This window comes from Malus domestica, chromosome 12, assembly GCF_042453785.1.
Source record: "Malus domestica chromosome 12, GDT2T_hap1".
Taxonomy (NCBI): domain Eukaryota; kingdom Viridiplantae; phylum Streptophyta; class Magnoliopsida; order Rosales; family Rosaceae; genus Malus; species Malus domestica.
In genome coordinates, this window is record NC_091672.1 from 28,241,801 (window position 1) to 28,257,160 (window position 15,360).

Sequence of the window (15,360 nt, forward strand, 5' to 3'; positions counted from 1 at the left end):
TTCCTGTAATCCCGTGACTAAAAAGTACAAGAGTGTATGCATTAGCCAGCCAATTTGTACGTGTTCATGTAAGCTCAAAAAAACACTCTCTATATTGATGTGAATCGTTTTGTAACTCAAATATCGTCTATTTCTTCCTTCATTGGATGAAGAACGTAACGTGGACTTGTATCTAATCTTACGTATGTAAATCTCGCAGAAACATACAGTAAGGTCAAAATTGAACTAATCCCGAACGCTGCGAAGCAGAAATTTGGAGACAAGTTTATTTACAATGTTGAAATGTTGAACAATCTCTAGCACATTCCTCATTTCCTCAGATATGTACTAATTTCAACCCTAAGCAATGCAAGGGACAAAAGGACGCAACGTAATAGGAGTCATTACCATAACTGTATATTTGCACTACTTCAGGAGGTTTCTTCGGGCTTAAGAAAGTTATGGTATTCAATCTGAGTCATCCCTCCTCCGTTTACGGGGTCAAACTGGCATCGGTAGAAGCTGCATTGGTAATCCGATAACTGGATTAGACGAGTAATATTCAGAAGCAGGAAAGAAAAGAACAAACAATATCAAAATCGCTTACCTTCCGTCCATGCCAAGGATCACCACCGTGTTCCTCTGGTGGCCAAAGGCAACGGTGTACCGCAGACCTTCCGGCAAGTGATATTTAGCTACTGACCACTCTGAGCTGAAATACTTTGGCAGCACACCGGAGAAAGATAAACCTAGAATGAAACCGAAAGAGACCAAGATCAGAATCCACAACTGTTATTCATTTAGAAATTTACATTAATCTAAAACGCCTGCGGATTTGGGAACAAATTTCCTTGCCACCAATGCAGCAGACGTAGGATATTCCGAGTAACTTTCCTTGCCACCAATGCAGCAGGCATAGGATATTCCGAGTAACAGCGTCTGCAAGTTAACCGAAGAGCCATCCAGTATAAACTATGCAAAGTATATTACCTTTCATGAAAGAGAGAGATGAAATGCCCAACGGACTCGGGTGACTGGATTCTGATGAACTGCTTGATCTCTCACCCCCCAAGGATCCCGAATCAACCTTAACGCTGAAAACATGGACGGTGCCCTTGTCACTTGACGCAGCTAGCCATTGTGCACCAGAGGAGAAAGCAAGGCTGAAAATCTCCGCTCTCTCGGCTCCTCTCCTTACCTACACAAGATACCAAGTAAGCTCTCAAATATAGCACACAGCACCACAGCTAATGCCACAGATAACACCTACATTGATGACAAATTGGTTCCCGAATCATGCTTTGTTTTCGGGCTTCGCTCAAACTTCGGTTGCAAGGAAACCGCTACCATGTCGATTTTGAGCCTAAAACCCTTAATCAAGCATGAACTAAATCCTATCAATCATGAATGTCAGACTCATTACTGAGACAAATTGTTCCCAAAAACCAAACTTTGACAAAACTTCATAGGACTGTAATTCGATTCGGATTCAAGTAAACTTCATAGGCATGAACAGTAGCACCCAAAAACACATTAATTTGAAAATATTAAGAAAAAGAATTGAAATTTAAATACCTCTTGTAGTAATGAACCATCCAAAGCATTGAAAATCCGAATCAAAGTCCCTTTACTGCTGGCCGTAGCGAGCAGCCGGCCGTCCTGCGTGAGCCCCAAGCAAGAGAGCGCATAATTGTGGGCGCCAATAAATATGGTCCGCTTTGACCCGTAATGGTCGACCCGAACTTGACCCTTATGGAGCCCCGGGCACACCAGCACGGGGTGACCCGAACTCTGCGAGACCTCGCAGAGTCCTTTGGGGTTCGAGATGGTCATGATCTGATGCTCGAGCGTTCCGGTGACACTGTAGAGAAAGATTTGGTGCTCCAAAACGACGACGATTCGGTCGCCGCGGAGCCTGACGCCTCTGACCTCCGATCGGAAAACGAGCTCGCCGTAGCACCGCGACTCGTCGTCGTCCCACATCATGACTTTGTTGGGCGGGTAAATCGGGTCCGGACCGCCGCCGACTAGGGCGAGGATTGGGTAGCGGAATAGCATTTGGACCATTCCGACGCCCTGCTGACCGGAATCGCGGCGTAAGAGCTCGCGGATGGGGTCGCAGTTGTAGACGCGGAAGCCGGAGTCCGTGGCGACGGAGAAGCAGCCGTGGTCCTGGTTGAAGGACAGGTGGTGGATCTTGGGGATTTGGTTCGGGTTCAGGTTCGGGCCTGGGCTTGGGTATTGGGTGGAGAGAGAGTGGGAGTCGCCGGGTTCGGAATCGGAGGCCGAATTGGGAGGCTGCTGTGACTGAGGCTGCGGGTGCGCCATGTTGGGTGTGTTGAGTAAATCGGGAGTCCAGTCTAGAAGGACGAATTGAAAAGGCGGGGAGGAGACGGCGGTCATGGCCTAATCAAATTACGGTGGCCGGCGAAGTGTTGGAAATTTGGGATTTTTATACAAATTTTAGGACAATTGAAGATTTTTGTCTGGTTTTTGCTGTAAAGCTTTGGACTTTGAAGTGTGCATGAAAATATTTATAGCTAGTGTTTGCACCTGAAATGTGTACCATTTTACTTATTTGGGTATTGGACAACGATTGTCTGCCCTCCAACTGGTGTCCTTCCATACCCTACTGTTTGTGTGGTCACGGTTAAGCCATGTTAACATTTTATATTTCATTGTTGTCCTATTATCTCTATAAAAAAAATATATAAAATGTTGACGTGGCTTAACCGTGACCACACAAAACAGGAGGACACGGAAGGGCACGGAAGTGGGAGGGCAAACAATCCTTGTCCTTGGGTGTTTGGGTAAAATATGACATTTGGGGGATGATGAGACAAAACATTGAACTTTGATGGATATTTGGCTTTGGATGGGAGACATCATGCAGACAATCTTGCAAAGAACATGTGAAAGAAGTCACATTGCTTCTTTTAAATGTTAGTTTATTACAAGTGGTGGAGATGTGAGGTGAAATCATGTGGTGAAATACAAACTTGCTTATTTTATTATTTCACAATGCAACCTGGCCAAACTTCTTTCGGGCAAGTTCATTGTTCTTAGCAAGGGGACTTTTTAAGATCTCTATATATAGTAGCAGAGGCAGAAGGATTATGGACACTCAACCAATCAAACAAATAAATACACAAACTCTGCTCAAGCCAGATTTGCATACGAAGCTATATTTAGCCCCCAACCTCAATCCTTTTCAGGATCAGCCCTCACAAAAGCCATCTTTTGTCTAGTTTAATAGCTCTGCTGCTCACCAGTAGTATCGATCTCATTTGTAGTCTTTATGTACAACTCATTTCCAGTCATTTAATCTACAAGCAATCAACAATATTAGTCATTCACTTGCCTCTGTCATTTACATTTCCAGCAACCTTGCCATTTACATATTGTTTCATCTCTCCATATAAGTAAAGTCCTTATCTTTAAGGCAAGCCACTCCCATTCAATGACACAATCTCTTGGTTCGAAGTCAATCTCAGGCGCAACCTCAATCATTCAAAACTCGTCTACTAGCGGCATCTAGTAGTAGCACGCCTGCACTCACCAATCTCATGTTTGAGTAAATTCCCGGTATGCCCGCGAGGCCCATGGCGAATTTAGGGAACAAATATCATGCAAAATAAATAATTTTAAAATCCGAATTTGCTATGAACAATATTTGTTTTACCTTCTCAGTTTATGACACGTAAAATGTTTTGACAACAAACCTTGTTTTTTTATTTTTTTAAGGAGACTAGTCGGTATCTTCACTAAGACAGTTAGTTATTATGAGGGCTGTGAAGGCTCATCGGACGATTCATGAGCGCCAAGAATTGAACCCAGAACGTGCTGGTGTGAAATACAACCTAAAATTTGTCCTCGAACATTGGGTCACCTATGCCTATTTGTTTTAGAAATTATTAGCAATTCAATGGAACTTTCTCAAAGTGAGAATGTCTATTACCTCATGTTTTTTGTACATATTTTATAATATTGATAAAAAAATTACCATTAAATAGTGAAGTGACAAAAAATTCATACAAAATCTTACTTTTGAAAAGAATTTCTTTAACATTTCTCTTTTATTTTTGCACAAGTTAAATCACAACATATATATTATTACATTATGAAAGTTACTAAAGAGTATTTTAGGTATAAATTAGAATAAAATAAAGAGTAGTTCGTTGATTACGGGTTTGTAATTATGTGCTAAATTAGCAATGACATTATCTATGTTGTAGGCTTCATAGCGATAAAGAGAGATCTATCAACTATCAACTAATTATTTAATCAAGTATATCACAATGGGTTTCATATTCAGTCTTTCAAGGACGAAGAAGACTCACAGAGGTATTTCAGCCTCTCTCTAGTCACCATCATGTAATTCACCCAGCTATAAGAATCGAACGCAGGACATGCGGTATGAAATAGGAGTATGAAATTCGTTCACAACCACTGAACCATTTCATAGGGATTCTAGTATGTGGGTTAATTTTTTGAGATTTTCCTTTCCTTTTGAAAAAATATTATTAGAATAATTTTCCTGTTTTTAATAGGAAATTCTCACTTACATGGATCTAAATCCAAACGAGTTGGGAATTATATAAGTATTCAATTTTGAGGGTAATATGTGGGATAGATCATAGATAATATATGAGATTGGTACTATGTGCATAAGCAATTCAGGGTAGAGATTATATTATATTTAGGTTGAAACTTGACATGGATGGGCAAACCATCAACCAAAACTAACTGAATAAATAATGGGGTTGAGGTAGGGTTGGATTTGGGCGAATTTTTAGTTTGTTCTAACTTGTCTGTTCAGATTTAAAATCAAGTTAGATATAGATGGATTCGAGTTGACACAACCCAAAGTTGCACCCTTAGTGAGGAGCATATTTTTACTAGGAAATATCCCATACGAATTTGGCGAAAGATGATAATAGGTAGACCAATTTTTTAGAACAAATTCGTAAATTGTATGATGTGTCACATATTTTAAAGGAAACTATTATTGACACTCCTAAAATGTTTTTTTCTTTCTGAACATAGAGAGTTTTGACCGTAACATAAAAATTTTGAAATACCAATAATAATTTATATATAAAATTAGCACGTTAAAATATTTAATTCAATTATTAACAATCACGTCATATAATTTATGCAATATAATTTAAATAGAATGGGGCCTCCAACTTACCCGTTTGGCAAATATGTCCAACAATTAGGCAAGTGACCATTTTTTACAGTGGTGAAAAGGTGTTGAGCTCCTCACATGATGATATAAGTTCAAATCTCGTCGATAACTAATCTAACATCTAATGTAACAAAATCTATCGTTTAATCCAAAAATAAAAAATAAAAAAAATGTCAACACTTACAAATTTTCACCTAACAGCCATATTTCACTCTCGAGGTTGAACAAAAAATCCCCAATTATCCAAAACCATCACCAACTAGGATTTTCTTTAGGGTTTAATCAAATTCCATCGACGCTTCTCGCCTGAATCAATCTCTACTGCAAATCAATCGCAATGGCTCGTAACGAAGAGAAAGCGCAGTCGATGCTCAATCGATTCATTACCCTCAAAGCCGAAGAGAATGTCCCCAATTCATTACCCTGCGGCGGCTGCCGATTCAGCTTCTGATGTTGAGGAAAATGTCCCCAATTCCTCCAATGCTCCGAGGAGCCCGTCGTCTGGTGTTTCTGGTTTATCAAGAACTACATGATCATGAATGTCAGTGACTGGGTAGGGAAGTTAGGTAATTTAGTCTGTTTTGGATTTTGGTTAATGGGCAATCACTGGTTTAGTGAGTAGTGCTCAAATGGGACTTGTAGAGGGTTGGATATACTCTGGGCAGCCTCCAATGGATTTTTCTTGCTTTTGTGAATGGAAATGGTGATCAAAATGCAACCTTTTTGGTGAAAATTTGACTTTTCGAAATGCAAGCGGTTGGACACATTGCCCTGTCGAATTAGCCTACCTCACATATGCAACTAATAACGTTCTTCTAATTTCTCCTTTGTCTTTGAATTTGGCTTCGAGACCCAATTTTCTAAACATGCCAATATGTTTCAATGGTCAATTTGATCTCTTTTCAGTTAGCTTTCTCCATGCGAACAAATGAAAATAGAATTAAGATTTTTTTCGGATCTCGTAGTCCAGAGCCGACGGATAGCGTAATTTGGGCCGTTCAAGAAAGTTAGATTCGAACCTTTAGGTTTTATAAAGTGAGTTAGTAAGATGGACTATGGGGGTCGTAAAATTTGAAATGTATGGTTGGGATTACTTTGTGTGTCGACTCCAAACTCTGAGATGCAGAGAAGATTTCGATTCATGAAAATAACCTTTACTGTGATATAAAAAAAATTGACAGTTGTAATGGTAGATGGTCGATTGACGCGTCTTAAAGGACTTGAGAATAGCGTAGGCAAATCAAAAGGATGTAATTAATTTAAAATCATTGCTCAACTGAAGCAGCGGGAAGAGAAAATTCGTGCATGGGTTAGTATTTCAAAAGAAGTAACGTTTTTCTAAAAATTGTTGTAGATGGAGTTTTACCGTAGTAGCGAAAGAAATCATGTTTATGCAAAATAGTGCGGATTCAATTCCTACTGATTTTTTTTTTCAAATTAATAACCAACTATTTAACCTACCGACATTTTCGCTCATTTAAAAGAAATAATGGTTTTGAGGAGGGGGGGAGAGAAGTTTGTTTTCTTGGATTTCATATGGGAAAAGCCCATTTAAACTTGATGGTTGGTTTGTAGAGCCCATTTAAAACTTGTACGGTCTCTGAGATTTAAGGCGCCGTCAACAAAAGCAAAAGGGCGGGTTTATCGCGGGGTTTTGGTGTATTTTGCGTTCCAGAACTTCCAAACAAATTCCAGAAGCATTCTTCTTCACTCTACTCATCAACCAATTTCTGGTATTATCGCACTTTAATTCAAATTAATTTTAAATTTTGTTACTTTTCTTGAAAGTTTTGAATTTCCCATCTGATTCCGTCAGAGAAAATTTTCAACTCGGAACCGGATTGCAGCCATTGCCGCCGCTGCAGGGTCGGCTTTTTGTACACCAACAGCAGCAGAAACTCCGGTCAGCTCCAAGTTCTTTTTTTTTTGTTTGTTCCATATTGAATTTTGATCTTTTCTTGTTGTCAAACACTTTTTGCTTGCTGGGTAATTGAGGACATTAGAAATCAAATGTTGGGTTTTGATTGATCAAAATTTGAATTGAGATTGTGATTCGTTTGAGATGTTTTTGGCGTTAATATTTATAAACTTTAATTTGAGGCTAAAAATTAGTGTGCTTTTGATCGATTAAATGTGATTATAGACCATAATTTGTAGCTGTAATAATCATATCATTGCTCATGAATTGGGTTTTAGATTATAAGGCATCAGTGTCAATCCCTGCGCCATTGTGTGAATCACTGTGGCTTCCATGGCAAACGGAGCTATTGGCTCCTCTATGTCCCGTAGGAAGAGTCCAGTTCCATCATCAGATATAAGGAAGGATATTTCTGGTGTTTCCCCGTCTGAAGAGACCCCAAAGCCATGTTCTGGATGTTTGGGCAGAGATTCTTTCGCAAAGGCGGCTGCGAAGGTCGGTCCTGCTGTTGTCAACATCTCTGCTCCACAGGGTAAGAGTCGTAAGACTGAGTTATGAAATGCAGTAGGTTTGATGTTTGGTGTAACTTGGTAAGGGTTCATATCACTTTGCAAGATGGTAGAACATTTGAGGGTACCGTGGTCAATGCAGATTTACAATCAGATGTGGCTATAGTAAAGATCAATTCTAAAACCCCACTGCCAACAGCAAAGCTCGGCAGTTCGCGTAAACTTCAACCTGGGGATTGGGTGATAGCTGTTGGTTGTCCACTTTCACTTCAGAATACTGTCACAGCTGGTATTATAAGGTAAGTTATAATAATTTTGAGTAATAAGGAGTTGTTCTTTTCTTTTACCAGTTATGAAGTGGAACTTCTAGCAACACGAACAATTTCAGGCCTTCCATGTTATGTAGATGATAGATGTTGAGTAAGAAAAGCTAGCATTGTGTCTTAAATTGACAATGGTAAGCACTAGTTCTTGCCTTTTCCTCATTTTGTTTTCTCCCTGAAATCTAGTTGTGTGGAGTGCGGAGAGAGTATTTACAGACAGATTGCGCAATCAATCCGGTATCTCTCTCACTCTGAATTGTGTGTGTCCCTTAATAATGACTATGAAATGTGCCTAAGACTTGGCTCCTTTTTTCTGGTCTCTCACTTGCGTGGTGCAGGGCAATTCTGGGGGGCCTTTGGTGAATATTGACGGAGAAGTGATTGGTGTTAATATTATGAAAGTACTTGCTGCTGATGGATTGAGTTTTGCCTTCCCAATCGATTCAGTCACCAAAATCATAGAGCACTTCAAGAAAAGCGGGTATACTTTCAGCATGAAACTCATTAGTCTAAAGTCATATAAGTCTTTGACAATTTGGTTTCCTTTATCACAATATCTGGGAAGCTAATCGGTCATCTTTGGCAGGAGGGTTGTTCGGCCTTGGGTTGGACTAAAATTTGTCTGGGTAGACATCGATAGTATTTGCTCCAAACTTTAGCATATGACTTGGTTATATGATTATTCAGTATGATGGTTCATATTATTGGTGAAATTGTGACAGATCATTGAAATAATGGGAGACCGAGTCAGGGTGCCCATCAAGGCCGTCGTTATATGAGCGAGAGACGACATAGTGACTTTAACAGTGATCCCAGAGGAGTCCAATTCAGATATGTGATTGGAAAGCGTTTAGGTTTCATATAGCCGACCCTATTTAGTGGTTTAAAGCTTTATTGTTGTTGAATGAAAAGCGTTTGTGTACAAGATGTTTGCTGCGTCTGATTCCTGTAATCATGTGACTAAAAAGTACAAGAGTGTATGCATTAGCCAGCCAGTTTGTACGTGTTCATGTAAGCGCAAAAAAACACTATATTGATGTGAATCGTTTTGTAACTAAAACATCGTCTATTTCTTCCTTCATTGGATGAACGTCGTGTGGACTTATATCTAATCTTACGTATGTAAATCTCGCAGAAACGTACAGTAAGGTCAAAATTGAACTAATTCCGAACGCTGCGAAGCAGAAATTTGGAGACAAGTTTATTTACAATGTTGAAATGTTGAACAATCTCTAGCACATTCCTCATTTCCTCAGATATTTACAATGTACTAATTTCAACCCTAAGCAATGTATGTAAAGGGACTAAAGGACGTAACGTAATAGGAGTCATTACCACAACTGTATATTTGCACTACTTCAGGATGTTTCTTCTGGCTTGAGAAAGTTATGGTATTCAATCTGAGTCATCCCTCCGTTTACGGGGTCAAACTGGCATCGGTAGAAGCTGTAATGGTAATCCGATAACTGGATTAGACGAGTAATATTCAGAGGCGGGAAAGAAAAGAACTAACAATATCAAAATCGCTTACCTTCCGTCCATGCCAAGGATCACCACCGTGTTCTTCTGGTGGCCAAAGGCAACAGTGTACCGCAGACCTTCCGGCAAGTGATATTTAGCTACTGACCACTCTGAGCTGAAATACTTTGGCAGCACACCGGAGAAAGATAAACCTAGAATGAAACCGAAAGAGACCAAGATCAGAATCCGCAACTGTTATTCATTTAGAAATTTACGTTAATCTAAAACGCCTGCAGATTTGGGAACAAATTTCCTTGCCACCAATGCAGCAGACATAGGATATTCCAAGTAACTTTCCTTAACACCAATGCAGCAGGCATAGGATATTCCGTGTAACAGCGTCTGCAAGTTAACCAAAGAGCCATCCAGTATAAACTATGCAAAGTATATTACCTTTCATGAAAGAGAGAGATGAAATGCCCAACGGACTCGGGTGACTGGATTCTGATGAACTGCTTGATCTCTCACCCCCCAAGGATCCCGAATCAACCTTAACGCTGAAAACATGGACGGTGCCCTTGTCACTTGACGCAGCTAGCCATTGTGCACCAGAGGAGAAAGCAAGGCTGAAAATCTCCGCTCTCTCGGCTCCTCTCCTTACCTACACAAGATACCAAGTAAGCTCTCAAATATAGCACACAGCACCACAGCTAATGCCACAGATAACACCTAAATTTATGACAAATTGGTTCCCGAATCATGCTTTGTTTTCGGGCTTCGCTCAAACTTCGGTTGCAAGGAAACCGCTACCATGTCGATTTTGAGCCTAAAACCCTTAATCAAGCATGAACTAAATCCTATCAATCATGAATGTCAGACTCATTACTGAGACAAATTGTTCCCAAAAACCAAACTTTGACAAAACTTCATAGGACTGTAATTCGATTCGGATTCAAGTAAACTTCGTAGGCATGAACAGTAGCACCCAAAAACACATTAATTTGAAAACATTAAGAAAAAGAATTGAAATTTAAATACCTCTTGTAGTAATGAACCATCCAAAGCATTGAAAATCCGAATCAAAGTCCCTTTACTGCTGGCCGTAGCGAGCAGCCGGCCGTCCTGCGTGAGCCCCAAGCAAGAGAGCGCAGAATCGTGGGCGACAATAAACTTGGTCCGCTTTGATCCGTAATGGTCGACCCGAACTTGACCCTTTTGGAGCCCCGGGCACACCAGCACTGGGTGACCCGAACCCTGCGAGACCTCGCAGAGTCCTTTGGGGTTCGAGATGGTCACGATCTGATGCTCGAGCGTTAAGTCGGTGATACTGTAGAGAAAGATTTTGTGCTCCAAAACGACGACGATTCGATCACGGCGGAGCCTGACGCCTCTGACCTCCGATCGGAAAGCGAGCTCGGCGTAGCACCTCGACTCGTTGTCGTCCCACAGCATGACTTTGTTGGGCGGGTAAATCGGGTCGGGACCGCCTCCGACTAGAGCGAGGATTTGGTAGCGGAATAGCATTTGGACCATTCCGACGCCCCGCTGACCGGAATCGCGGCGGAAGAGCTCGCGGACGGGGTCGCAGTTGTAGACGCGGAAGCCGGAGTCCGTGGCGACGGAGAAGCAGCCGTGGTCCTGGTTGAAGGACAGATGGTGGACCTTGGGGATTTGGTTCGGGTTCAGGTTCGGGCCTGGGCTTGGGTATTGGGTGGAGAGAGAGTGGGAGTCGCCGGGTTCGGAATCGGAGGCCGAATTGGGAGGCTGATGTGACTGAGGCTGCGGGTGCGGCATGTTGGGTGTGTTGAGTAAATCAGGAGTCCAGTCTAGAAGGACGAATTGAAAAGGCGGGGAGGAGACGGCGGTCATGGCCTAATCAAATTACGGTGGCCGGCAAGTGTTGGAAATTTGGGATTTTTATACAAATTTTAGGACAATTGAAGATTTTTGCTGTAAAGCTTTGGACTTCGAAGTGTGCAAGAAAATATTTATAGCTCATGCAAAATAAATAGTTTTTAAATTCCGAATTTGCTATGAACATATTTGCTTTACCTTCTCAGTTTATGACACGTAAAATGTTTTGACAACAACCCTTGTTTTTTTATTTTTTTATTTGTTTTTAAGGAGGCTAGCTGGTATCTTTACTAAGGCAGTTAATTATTATGAGGGTTGTGAAGATTCATAGAGATGTTTTAGTTTTTTTCTGATCATCATCGGTAATTCATGAAAGTCAAAAATTGAACCCAAAATGTACTGGTGTGAAATACATGCTTGAAATTTATCCTCACTGGGTCACCTATGCCTATTTGGTTTAGAAATTATTAGCAATTCAATGGAAATCTCTCAAAGTGAGAATGTCTATCACATCATTTTTTTGTACATATTTTATAATATTAACAAGAAAATTACCATTAAACAGCGAAGTGACAAAAAATAAAGGGTAGTTTGTTGAAGTGACAAAAAATAAAGGGTAGTTTGTTGATTACGGGTTTGTAATTACGTGCTAAATTAGCAAAAGACATTATCTATGTTGTAGGCTTCATAGCGATAAAGAGAGATCTATCAACTACCAACTAATTATTTAATCAAGTATATCAATGGGTTTCATATTCAAACCGTCCCAGACATCCACTATTACGTGGTTTTGTTTTGTTTTTTTTTATAAAGGAACCAGCTGATGGTTTGACTACGACAATTCATTTTTTTGAGGACGAAGAAGACTCACATAAGTATTTCAGCCTCTTTCTAGTCGATATCATATAATTCACCGAGTTACAAGAATTAAACGCATGACGTACAGTGTGAAATAGGAGTATGAAATTCGTCCACAACCACTAAACCATTTCATAGGAGTTCTATTACGTGGGTTAATTATTTGAGATGTTCCTTTCCCAATGAAAAAAATATTATTAGAATAATTTTCCTATTTTTACTAGGAAATTCTCACTTACATGGATCTAAATCCTATACGAGTCGGGAATTATATAAGTATTCAATTTTGAGGGTAATATGTGAGATAGATAATATATGAGATTGATAATATGTGCATAAGCAATTCAGGGTAGAGATTATATTCTATTTAGGTTGAAACTTGACATGGATGGGCAAACCATCAACCAAATCTAACTGAATAAATAATGGGGTTGAGGTAGGGTTGGGTTTGGGCAAATTTTTAGTTTGTTCTATCTCGTATGTTCATATTTAAAATCAAGTTACGCATCGATGGATTCGAGTTGACACAACTCAAAGTTGCACCCTTAGTGAGGAGCAAATTTTTACTAGGAAATATCCTATATAAATTTGGTAAAAGATGATAATAGGTAGACCAAATTTTTAGAACAAATTTGTAAACTGTATGATGTGTCACATATTTGAAAGGGAATTATTATTGACACTCTTAAAATGTTTTTTTCTTTCTGAACATAGAGAGTTTTGACCACAACATGAGAATTTTGAAAAACCAATAATAATTTATATATGAAATTAGCACGTTAAAACACTTAATTCAATTATTAACAATCACGTTATATAATTTATACAATATAATTTAAATAGAATGGGGCCTCCAACATTACCCGTTTGGCAAATATGTCCAACAATTATGCAAGTGACCATTTTTTACAGTGGTGAAAAAGTGTTGAGTCCCTTACATGATGACATAGGTTCAAATTTCGTCCATAACTAATCTAACATCTAATGTAACAAAATCTATCGTTTAACCAAAACAAAAAAAAACTAATGAAAATGGCTTGAAAACTTTGAGTTTTAACGATAAAAACAAAATAAAAGATAAAATGAATAGTATCAATGTTAACTTTTAATGTAAAAATATAATTTTTCCACTTTTCGTTATAGTAAAAAAAAAAAAAAAAAAGTCCAACACTTACAAATTTTCACCCTAACAGCCACTATTTCACTCTCCAGGTTGAACAAAAAATCCCCAATTCTCCAAAACCATCTCCAACTAGGATTTTTTAGGGTTTAATCAAATTCCATCTACGCTTCTCGCCTGAATCAATCTCTACTGCTAATCAATCGCAATGGCTCGTAACGAAGAGAAAGCGCAGTCGATGCTCAATCGATTCATTACCCTCAAAGCCGAAGAGAAGAAGAAGCCAAAAGAGCGACGCCCATACCTCGCCTCCGAGTGCCGCGATCTCGCCGAGGCCTCCAGATGGCGGCAACAAATCATGGGGGAGATCGGCCGGAAAGTTGCCGAGATCCAGAACGAAGCCCTCGGGGAGCACCGGACCCGCGACCTCAACGACGAGATCAACAAGCTAATTCGAGAGAAGGTCCATTGGGAGCGGCGGATTGTGGAGCTCGGAGGCCCAAATTACGCCAAAAACGCCCCTAAGATGACCGACCTCGACGGCAATATTGTCGATGTTCCAAACCCCAGCGGCCGCGGCCCCGGGTATCGGTACTTTGGAGCGGCGAAGAAGCTGCCCGGAGTCAGGGAGCTTTTCGAGAAGCCTCCGGAGCTGAGAAAGCGGAGGACGAGGTATGATATATACAAGAGGATTGATGCTAGTTATTATGGGTATAGGGACGATGAGGATGGGATTTTGGAGAAGCTTGAGGTAGAGGCGGAGGAGAAGATGAGGGCGGAGGCGGTGGCGGAGTGGAAGAGGATGGAGGAGATAAGGCGTGAGGCGAGGAGGGCGGTGAAGAGCGGGGAGGTGGTGTCGGCTGCAAAGGTGAAGGAGGTTTTGTTTGAGGAGGAAGAGGAGGTGGTGGAGGAGGAGAGGCAGAGGGAGAGGGAATTGAAAGAGAGGAGTGAGCAGGAGAGGGAGTTTGTGGTGCACGTGCCGCTGCCGGATGATAAGGAGATTGAGAAGATGGTGCTGGAGAAGAAGAAGAGGGAGCTGCTGAGTAAGTACACCAGTGATGAATTGATGGAGGAGCAGACCGAGGCTAAAGATATGCTTAACATTAAGCGCTAGACTTTCGACCGCCAAGACAGAGTATGTTACTCATTCACTGATAGAAAGTTGTTACCTTTTCGCTTATCAAATAGTTGTTACCTGTGTTAAGTATTTGTAAAATTTTTAGATGATGAAACATGTTCGATTTGTCACCGAGGAATTGTTTTTCGAGGAGCTGCAGTAGTTGTTATTATCAATTGACTTTTACCAGTTTTGTTTGCCTTTTTTTTGCTGTATCTTGTATTCTTTGATCCAAGTTTAATTAGTTTGTCATTGCTACTGAGTTCATCCGCTGACCACTTTCGTTTTATGCTATAAGCTCCGGAAACAAAGAGCATATCGAATGTTTAGGTTGTATGAATGTGGTTTAGGAGTACAAGTATAAGATTTAGGGTGTCTAAAAGTGTGTAGGTTTGGGTGCAAGTTCTTTGAAGAAGCAACCACATTATAATCATGTCAGGCATGGTCTCTGCCTTAATTATATAGGTTTTCTGATGGTTGAGAAACTTCGTTTCCTCTTTCGGACTTAACACCTTATGTTGGACTGAGCTTCTTGAAACAGTCCAACCTCTGAAATAGAGCAGTAGAGTCGGAACACCTTTGCAGTTTCTATGTAAGTTGAGGAATATGCGTTTGAGATTACTGTGTTTTGGAACTTGAAATAGCATATGCTTGGAACCAAGATGGAGGTTTTATGAATTGTTTGAACTATTGTGTTGGATTGACAATTTTACAACTGCAAGGCATGATGATAGTCGTTGCCGATTACATCATTACCTTGTTAATTGGTTCTGCTACACTCTACTCCGTAATAAACTGGGTGGTTAACAGATAGACTGACGAGTAAACCGGGTGGTTAACAGATAGATTGACGAGTAACTGAATGGTTAACAGATAGACTGATTGTATATGCGGTTACTAATCTTCTGTATTGTTCATCATCATGTGACTTAGTTTAAGTTGTGGTTGGTTAAGTTACGTTGTAATTGATAGAAACCAATTCGGTTTCTTTGTGCGTTGCTGTTAATTTTACATGTATGAGGTTATTTTG

General features: G+C 40.3%; 4 protein-coding genes across 5 annotated transcripts; 2 read left to right on the forward strand and 2 right to left on the reverse strand.

Annotated features, from left to right (window-relative positions):
- Positions 1–204: 204 nt before the first annotated feature.
- LOC103451179 (autophagy-related protein 18a-like) lies at positions 205–2,528 on the reverse strand. Its single transcript, XM_070810007.1, has 4 exons — positions 1,555–2,528; positions 970–1,177; positions 587–728; positions 205–501 (listed from the first exon to the last, which is right to left on the reverse strand). Exons 1-4 carry the CDS (start codon positions 2,380–2,382, stop codon positions 411–413), a joined length of 1,269 nt encoding a protein of 422 aa, XP_070666108.1. The 5' UTR covers positions 2,383–2,528; the 3' UTR covers positions 205–410.
- Positions 2,529–6,770: 4,242 nt separating this feature from the next.
- LOC139190150 (putative protease Do-like 14) lies at positions 6,771–8,376 on the forward strand. Of its 2 annotated transcripts, XM_070810013.1 has the most exons (6): positions 6,771–6,903; positions 6,987–7,073; positions 7,367–7,620; positions 7,740–7,896; positions 8,107–8,157; positions 8,259–8,376. In XM_070810013.1, exons 3-6 carry the CDS (start codon positions 7,422–7,424, stop codon positions 8,281–8,283), a joined length of 432 nt encoding a protein of 143 aa, XP_070666114.1. In that variant the 5' UTR covers positions 6,771–6,903; positions 6,987–7,073; positions 7,367–7,421; the 3' UTR covers positions 8,284–8,376. The 2 variants fall into 2 exon arrangements, with proteins under 2 accessions (XP_070666114.1, XP_070666113.1); XM_070810012.1 differs by having other exon boundaries at positions 6,844–7,073.
- Positions 8,377–9,060: 684 nt separating this feature from the next.
- LOC139190149 (autophagy-related protein 18a-like) lies at positions 9,061–11,405 on the reverse strand. The gene is made up of 4 exons (XM_070810008.1): positions 10,420–11,405; positions 9,835–10,042; positions 9,452–9,593; positions 9,061–9,366 (listed from the first exon to the last, which is right to left on the reverse strand). The coding sequence occupies exons 1-4, from the start codon at positions 11,248–11,250 to the stop codon at positions 9,279–9,281; spliced, it is 1,269 nt and encodes a 422-aa protein (XP_070666109.1). The 5' UTR covers positions 11,251–11,405; the 3' UTR covers positions 9,061–9,278.
- A 1,863-nt stretch (positions 11,406–13,268) lies between these two features.
- On the forward strand, positions 13,269–14,519 carry LOC103450930 (uncharacterized). The gene has a single exon (XM_017336022.3). It carries the CDS (start codon positions 13,422–13,424, stop codon positions 14,325–14,327), a length of 906 nt encoding a protein of 301 aa, XP_017191511.1. The 5' UTR covers positions 13,269–13,421; the 3' UTR covers positions 14,328–14,519.
- The last annotated feature ends 841 nt before the right edge of the window (positions 14,520–15,360 follow it).

Excerpts from the sequence above, each read along its gene's own strand:
- LOC103450930 (XM_017336022.3), top strand. The coding sequence starts at position 13,422 with ATGGCTCGTAACGAAGAGAAAGCGCAGTCGATGCTCAATCGATTCATT.
- LOC139190150 (XM_070810013.1), top strand. The coding sequence starts at position 7,422 with ATGGCAAACGGAGCTATTGGCTCCTCTATGTCCCGTAGGAAGAGTCCA. Across the intron at positions 7,621-7,739 it reads CAACATCTCTGCTCCACAGG|ATTTACAATCAGATGTGGCT; the intron begins GTAAGAGTCGTA and ends TGGTCAATGCAG. Across the intron at positions 7,897-8,106 it reads GTCACAGCTGGTATTATAAG|TTGTGTGGAGTGCGGAGAGA; the intron begins GTAAGTTATAAT and ends CCTGAAATCTAG.
- LOC139190149 (XM_070810008.1), bottom strand. The coding sequence starts at position 11,250 with ATGACCGCCGTCTCCTCCCCGCCTTTTCAATTCGTCCTTCTAGACTGG. Across the intron at positions 10,043-10,419 it reads ATGGTTCATTACTACAAGAG|GTAAGGAGAGGAGCCGAGAG; the intron begins GTATTTAAATTT and ends TATCTTGTGTAG. Across the intron at positions 9,367-9,451 it reads ATCCTTGGCATGGACGGAAG|CTTCTACCGATGCCAGTTTG; the intron begins GTAAGCGATTTT and ends TTACCATTACAG.
- LOC103451179 (XM_070810007.1), bottom strand. The coding sequence starts at position 2,382 with ATGACCGCCGTCTCCTCCCCGCCTTTTCAATTCGTCCTTCTAGACTGG. Across the intron at positions 1,178-1,554 it reads ATGGTTCATTACTACAAGAG|GTAAGGAGAGGAGCCGAGAG; the intron begins GTATTTAAATTT and ends TATCTTGTGTAG. Across the intron at positions 502-586 it reads ATCCTTGGCATGGACGGAAG|CTTCTACCGATGCCAGTTTG; the intron begins GTAAGCGATTTT and ends TTACCAATGCAG.